Here is an 8,654-nt window from a genome sequence, read left to right on the forward strand (position 1 = left end):
AAAATATAAATAAGATTGGGAAAACTACACAAAATAGACTAAGGAAGTAAACTATTTACTTAAGTTGGACCTACCCCAACTTATTTATCCTGATTGGACCAAAGACCCAAAGTAATTACAGCACTGCCCCACCCCTTCTTCGGCCCATGTCTGTTTTCGAGTGACCTTCATGATACTGTATACTTTGATGTTATCAAGAAATAATTGAACAGTGTTTTTACTGCAGTGTTTTTTCTTCATGATCTATCAGAATATATATACACTCATATATACTCTGATAGTATCAAGAAGTAATTGAACAGTTTATTCAGTGATTAGTTGTTTTTTGCTCCTTGATAACGCACAATATATATATATATATATATATATATATATATATACACATACTCTGAAGGTATCAAGGATAGTTAAATATTTTTCACTACAGTGTTATTCATATCTTGATACCTTCATGATAATGTCAGAGTATATATATACTCTGATGATATCAAGAAGATGTGCAAACTTCTTTTTTGGAGCATGAAAGTAATGGGTATTCAATGGTAAATAGTTTCCCTTTTGAGGTATAACAATAATTATCCCAATAAGATTAGTATATAAGGTATGAATGTAATGGTGTTTCCTATATTTTATTACTGTATTGAAAACGATAACTAGCAAACCTCCTAGAAATGAAACATCTGAAAGTTGAAAACTATGACACCAGAAAGTAAGTTAATAAAAAAAATGTCACACTATAGAAAGCAACTCCGAGTACATGTTATCTTCGTGGTTTCTTCGGCTAAGTTCTTTTTAGTCCTCGTATTTCATAATCTGAGACGGAGATCGATCGAGAGCAATCTTCAATTAAGTAATTTTTGTAAGCATATACAACACAAATTCATATTTTCTATCTTCAATTAAATCTATAAAAATAATTACTACTATGTGTTATGATACATCTTACTGTTCTTTTTTATTATCACACAAGCACCGACAAATACACTAACATATGTATAATAAAGGCAGGTAACGAGTGAGATTACGCTTATTTGCAATAGAGGGCTTCTTACGTATACAAGCAACTAAAAAAATTCAATAAAATGATGGTAATGTATCAATATTATATTAATAGTGTATAACTATTTATATATGATGTATAATTATCTATCAGAGACGTATATGTTGTTTATACAATATTTATACATTTGCAGCCTTATTTTTCCTCCACTTTTGACCAACTCAAATCTCCTCTAAACAGTCTTAAAATTTTAGATGTCAACTCCTTGCGATATTTCAAATCTTTTGATAGATTATTCAGTTGAAACAATTTACGTTTGCAGCACGTCGAATTTTAAAATGGAGCTTAAGAAGCTTTAATCACTAAACATTAAAGAAGGAAGGAAGGAGGGAGGAAGAGAAGAAGATTTATCGATTAAAAAACAAGAAACTAATAATTTCAATAGACGATAAACTAGTAGAATTACAACTTATCATTTGTTCATAATCAAAACACAACAATCTCTGCTTCTATTAAACAGAACTAACCTAAACTTTCTTCATGCTCTGGTTTGTGAGAAGAAGAAAAGAAGGCAACCAATATTGTACACAACAAATAGGGCCGAATGGCCAGTTTGAGTAAGAAATTTTAATTCAATAGACATTTTGTCTAATTTTTCACTTTGCAATATTTCTATTATGATGGCACCACCAACGAGCGGCTTGGTGATTTTGGGGATGGAGGAGCATTCTTTGATAATCGTTTTAATTATTTGATAAAGATAATCCTGAATGACGAGGAAAAGTAAGATCCTTCAGGGCGGTCCAGTGGTTTGAGTTTGAGACTTTTATGTTGGAGGTCTCAAGTTCGAAAGCAAGGATTTGCCTTCTGGATCAAGCTCGTCGCATTGAATTTGCTTAGTGCGGGTTACCTCTCTTATGTGATTTGCTAGCTATTGCATAGAAGCGGAGATTTTACTATGTATGCACCCAAAAAACAGCGACTGCGATTTCCCTAATCATAAAAAAAATGACAAGAAAAAGAAAGAGTTGGAGAGACAAGAAGATTTGTGCGGAGCGATCTCGGGAGGAGGCAAAAGATGCTTTAGTGAAACACATTATAGATATTTTTTCTGTTTCAAAATAAGTGTTATTTTTTTCATCATAGATATCTAGTTAATTAATAGAACTATTGAAGAGTGTTGTCTAGACTTGTTGCAATGTCTTATTGTTTGTAGCAATTACTCAAGTTATTACATCTCTTTCTTACCCATCTTGAAGTGATTGTACATGTTGCGGAGTATCATAGTGGATGTTTCAAAAACTGCATAGAATTATATATATGCTGCTTCAATGGAAGAAAAAAAGTAGGCAAATACGCACACGAGTTCAAATAACTATAGTTTGAAATTTTGGATAACCGTGTGCCTACAGTTTGAATTGTCAAAATTGAACTTCAAAACAGTGATCTAAAATTTGGAGAAGGTGACATGGATGCTCATGTGGAGTTAGAGTTGGTTTAAGAAATAAGTGTCAAAAATATACATGAACTATTCCTTTTTTTTGAGTTTCATATCTAAACTGTTGGAAGCGTGAGTTTCATATCTAAATTATCACTTATTAATTTGAGAAACACACCTCTCTTTTATTTCACTCTCATCATGGTGTGTGTACTACACTCTCTCTTTCATTTATATATATATAACATTTGAATGAAAGAGAGGTGTATTTCTCAAACTAATAAGTGATAGTTTAGGTATGAAACTCACACTCCAATAGTTTAAGTATGAAACTAAAAAAAAAAAAAATTAAAATGTGTTTTTGATACTTATCTGTTGTTTTAAACACTTGATATAGATAGGTTTGTACTCACTTAAAAAATATATTTACGAATAACCTTCTATAAAGGTGAATTTGGGACATTGAAAATAAGGCAAATTAACTTCTATAACTCTACAACAGATAAAAGTGACCCAATAATATAGAAATTGTTTAGATTGTCGGTGTACTTTAGTTTTACTAAGTAACATCACATTAATTTATAGGTTCAGTTTCCGATCAGAACACACGGCTACATCATTTGCCATGAATTTGCATACTTTCAATTCCTAAATAATTAAAGCTGTACATGAAGATCGGTAGGGTAGTCTTTAGGATATTTCTTGATTGCATCTCTTATAGACCTTTCTTGCTCATGGAGATTAGGTGGCATTTGTTCATACACATCACTAAATAATTCTGTCAATGCAGGTTTCTCCATTCCTTCTGCTGTTTTAATTGCCTCTAATACCTGTGGCATCAGAATGAAAAATTTATTTCAATTTCACAATACATTATAGATATGAACGAATATATATATGCCCGTAATGCTCTCAATTATGTACCTTAAGGGTGTCAAATGAGCGGGTTAAAATTGCTTTGTTAATAAATAGGCGGTGAAAAGTTACTTAAGCTGAAATAGGCGAAGAAACAGGTCATAATCCATCCAATTCTTACTTAATTATAATTTCTTTATTTGTTTCTTCATAATTTATTTTTAAGTATCTAATAAAACTTCTTTATTCTGACTATATATTATAACATATCAAACAAAAAAAAGTGTCTCTAAATATATTTTAAACTATATATCAACTCAGCTTTTAGATGAATGAATTGAGTGGATCAAACTTAAACGGATTAGGTGGATCATATTGTCATCGTATGTACCTGTCTCTTGACATTTCTGTAGAGTTCAGATTCGTGATCGTCACTCCACCAACCATTTCTGTGGATATATTTTCTGAACATGGAAATGGGGCATCTGGCTATTTTCCAGTATTCTATTTCATTCGTTGGGCGATACTTTGTGGAATCATCAGATGTCGAATGGTGTCCCACTCGATACGTCATTGCCTGAAATTTTCACCAAATGAAGACACAAGTACAATAATTTTTCATCTTATAGTTGCTAATTTATCCTTCAATATGTTGCATTCAAAAGACAATAAATTGTTTCACCTCAACTAGTATTGGTCTTTCCTCACTAATTGCCATATTACGAGCTTCACGAACAGCATTATAAACTGCAATTACATCATTCCCATCTACGCGAATACTTCGTATTCCATAACCTAGCCCCTTTGCCACAACGCCATCACCTGCCACAACAAAGAAGCGTAACATAAATTAATGTGCATGTGTCAGAAGTTTTTCTTTCTTGCTTGAAACACGTGCCTAGTCAAATATAGTCATATGAAGTTTAAGACTAAAAGAAGAAATGAATAATATACTTCGAAACTGTTCGTGTACAGGGGTGCTTATGGCCCATCCATTATTCCGGCATATGAAGATAACAGGAGCTTCCATAACAGCTGCAAAGTTCAATCCAGCATGAAAATCTCCCTGCATTGTTTTTCCCCACGATTACCTTTTTTGAACTGAAATTAGAATGTTAATTATTTCAAAGTGATCTTAATTAATTTACCTCACTAGTTGCACCCTCCCCTGTAAAAGCAACAGAACAAGCATCCGTTTTATCCATTTTCAGAGAATAACCCACGCCAGCAGCCTGAGATATCTGAGTACTGAATGTTCAGGGGAAACAGAGTAATTAAGTAGTACTCCTAGCACATTATTATCGCGATTTCAAGGAAGAATTCAAAATTAACAATTTAATATCTTACGCCAAAGGTGAAGATATGGTAATAACATTGTGTTTGTTAGAACCATAATGTACTGGCATTTGCCTGCCTTTCCCTTTATCATCCTTATTCCCAAAACACTGATTTGTGCATTCTTGAACTGTGAAGCCACGCCATAGTAACACCCCTGCTTCTCGATACTGCAATAGAAGTTTAAGTTTTATATACTGATGATGTAAAATTAAACTATATACATAATTAATGAGGACGATCATCATTTACTTGAGGTAATACAAAGTCACGTGGAGATAGAGCAGCAGCAGAAGCAATATTGATAGCTTCTTCACCAAAAGAGGTCATATAGAAGGAAATCCTCCCTTGCCTTTGTGCTTCATAAAGGAATGTATCCATTGTCTTCAGAGTAACCATGGCACTGTACATGTTCACAGCTACTTCTTCCCCTAACTAATTTAATGAAATAATGTCAAATAAAATGAAACACTATAATTTGAATCACATATGTATGACAATTGTGAGATAAAAGTAAGATTAAAGATTCAATTGTGGTACGTACGTACCTGGTCATGTATGGTATTAGAAATTAGAGAGCCATCGTCATTTAGAACTCGATAGCACGGTAGTCTCTTATCCGATGCTTCTGAAATAAACTTCATCTGTGATGTCAATGGAATTTTTCCACCTGGAAAATCTAAATCCTGCATGCATGTTCAATCAATATCATACACAAAATATCAAGATTTTAACCTTCACTAAATTGTTACGTATCATAAATCATGAATGCAATTTATATACTTGGTGGTTAGGATTTAATGTTATATGAGTAAAATATGGTGTAAGATATTAATACCTTGTCGGCAATTACTATTCCTAGTGATATTAATACATTATCGGCAATTTACTATTCCTACTTTTTACTTATTTGATATTAATACTTATTTGGCTATCACTATGTCCAGTTTTTACTTATTTTTTAACAATCTTTTTTTCAAAATTTTAATTTTAATTAAGTAATTTTTTTGAACCTCGTCCCAGTTAAGCCTCAAGGGCGAATGGGATGCTTTGGATTGGGCTTAGGAGCCTTAGTTTTAAGGAGGAACTACACAAATCTCATAGTGTTAAGAGTTAATTATACTCTATCTCTTATTAAAAACTAACTACATCATATCCTTACTCTTTTTCAAATTACAAAAATCCCTTAAATTTGATGGAATTCAGATACATCCCAAAATGTCATGATACATTGCGTCTTGGTTTTGGATACATTCATCAACGTCTTGATACATCGCGCCTCGGTTTCGGATACATCACTCAACGTCCCGATACATCACGTAAAGTAATGTATCCGAGAATAGGAGAGAGTACGAATTTTAATAATATTTTTAAATAATAAATTTTTTAAAAAAAATATGATAAAATAAGTTACGCATTTAGTAATTTTTCCTAGTTTTAAATGGGCTTACTTAAAACATTTTTACTCAATTCTACCTTAATAATGGGCTGGGCTAAGGTTCAAACCTATTTTAACGGCTCTAAGTCTTTAAGTTTAGAGGTGAAGAGTGTTTGTTATCTCATCAAATCCCCTCTTGTCCGATGATTTATAACATGAATAGAAGAAAATGAGTTTTTTTTATCACATTATTTCATATTCTTAGGCATATAAACAAAATTTATAATTAAAATAAAATTGTAAGAATCAGGTACAAAACCAATAGTTGCTTCGCTCCTTATTAGATAAACACTTTCTATTTTATACAGTGATTAAGAAACCATTAAAGATTGATTATTTTTATTATTTTGCCTTTTATTTATATCAATATAATATATATATATATTATAAAAATAACGAATATTAAAAATTATTCACACTTAAAAGGTCATATTAATTATAAAAATAAAATAAAAAAATTAATTAATCATACCTTAATTTAACAAGTGATTGAGCCGGATGAAGTAGAATTGGAAATGGGAGTAATTAATGTGATTGTTCTGTTTTGGGGGTGAATTTAGTGGCTGTTTGGAGTAATTAAATTGGTCCGTTCTCTTTTTGTTGGTTATGACGTGTGATGGAATAAATGTAGCGGTTGGTTATGGAGGCGTTGGGTGGTTCATTAATACTCACTTTTAATTTTTGAGTAAATGTGGCATCAAAAGGAAAAGACTAAAGAAAAAATAATAAAATACTTTCTCCGTCCAAGGTTTTTTCTCACTATTCTAAATATAAATTTTCACTTTCAATATATTAAAAAAAAACACTCATAATATTAATTATTTATTTTTAAAATCATATTTAAAATATATTAATTAATATAAATATTTTATCAAAATATTTATATTAATTATTTTTTCAGTTGTAAAATAAATAATAAAAATGAAAGAAAAATATTCATATTAATTATTATTTCGATTAAAAAAAATAATTAATTAAGTATATCATTCAATTAAAAATAGACACGTGTACTGTTTAGTTCTTTTTCTCCTTACCCCTTCTGACATGCTTTTTGCAAGATGGAAACATAATCTTTGGCATGTCATCGAATCACTTCAACAAGAATAGTATGATTTTTTTTACGTCATTCCTAAAGTTAAAATGTATGTAAATTAAGTTTATGTATTTTTCCCTTAAAACAAACAGAGATAGTTTGAGATAAAAGACTAAAAGAGTATCATGCAAAATGAAACAGATGAAAAATTTACAAGAAATTAACCTTTCAAATTATATGATATACTCTCATTCATTTTATATTACTTATTCATTTTCTCCTTACACGTACTCTTTAACATTTTTAATATGCTTTATATTTTTGTATCTTATTCATCAATAGATCAATAATAGAGGAACTTTTTTTTTTTGAATTTTACGATATTTATACTTTCAAAAAGAATTAGATAATTAAAAGAAAAAATGAGAAAAATTAAATTAATTTTATCTTAATCTAGTAAATTGATAAATAATTAAAAATATGTATTTTTAATAATGTGGACAAATAATATGAAAAGAAGAGAATAATATAACGGAGCACAAAGTTTAACTAATTATATTTCTTCATAGAACTTCACAATCTTCTCATTTTTAACTGAAATAGCCAAACTATACTGTTAATATAGTCGATGCATGATATTGATCAAGTCGTATATACAAATTGCAACTTTTTTTTGTTTTTGCTTTAGTTGCATGAATATAATTTACTTTATTAAGTATCCATTTGAAATGGCTTAAATGCATTTTATAGAATTGAGTTCTCTATGATGGGTATTCGGTCTAAAAATGGATCCTAAAAAGATACATATATAAACTTTTGTTAAAATTTTCAACTTTTTCGTTAATTTTCAGTTTGTTAGAAATATGTGCATAGTTTGATGACCATATTATTCACAAAAAATAATAATTCAAAAGTTATTTAAGTGGGACATTACTGCAAGTTTGAGTGACCATTTGAGGAATTGACTGTAGTAACTTATAAGTTTACGACTCAACCAAAGAAAATAGAGAAAGAGTTCAAATAATGTTGCCTGATTTTGGTGACAGATATTGTCACGATAATCCTCCTCACAACTGTATGGATCCAGTTTCTGTCCAGCTTCCATCGACCCAAAACGTCTCCGCACGATAACGGCGGTTGACTCGCCGGAAAAAGCCATCGGTAGCTTTCTTATGATGCCATGATTATTTAAACTTCTTAAAAACCAACTTGCCATTGAAACTTTTGGATGTTTATTGGCCTTTAAGTCCTAGTGGATGAGCTCAAGGTTTGAAGTATGTAATGTGTAGGTACTTACACAATATATAGGAGGAAGAGGAAACGTGATATCACAAGATAAACGCATGCTTCATATCACAACATAATTGCATGCTTGATATAACAAGATAAAATATATTCCATATTTGTCTTACTTTACTTTTTTCGTCTTTTTAAAAATAAATATTACACCTTTATATATTTTATAATTCCTTAATACAAATAGCCACAAGATTCAAAAGACATTTGGTACATTATACTATTGAGTTTAAGATCTTTAATTCAAAAGTTTCTCTTA

At 30.4% G+C, this 8,654-nt stretch overlaps 1 protein-coding gene across 1 annotated transcript; it reads right to left on the reverse strand.

Annotated features, from left to right (window-relative positions):
* Window positions 1-2,947: 2,947 nt before the first annotated feature.
* LOC129901691 (2-oxoisovalerate dehydrogenase subunit alpha 1, mitochondrial-like) lies at window positions 2,948-8,391 on the reverse strand. The gene is made up of 9 exons (XM_055976948.1): window positions 8,130-8,391; window positions 5,177-5,314; window positions 4,881-5,063; window positions 4,641-4,798; window positions 4,442-4,541; window positions 4,248-4,359; window positions 3,976-4,115; window positions 3,685-3,870; window positions 2,948-3,268 (listed from the first exon to the last, which is right to left on the reverse strand). Exons 1-9 carry the CDS (start codon window positions 8,313-8,315, stop codon window positions 3,095-3,097), a joined length of 1,377 nt encoding a protein of 458 aa, XP_055832923.1. The 5' UTR covers window positions 8,316-8,391; the 3' UTR covers window positions 2,948-3,094.
* Between the last annotated feature and the right edge of the window lie 263 nt (window positions 8,392-8,654).

This window comes from Solanum dulcamara, chromosome 8 (genome assembly GCF_947179165.1).
Source record: "Solanum dulcamara chromosome 8, daSolDulc1.2, whole genome shotgun sequence".
NCBI classification, from domain to species: Eukaryota; Viridiplantae; Streptophyta; class Magnoliopsida; order Solanales; family Solanaceae; genus Solanum; species Solanum dulcamara.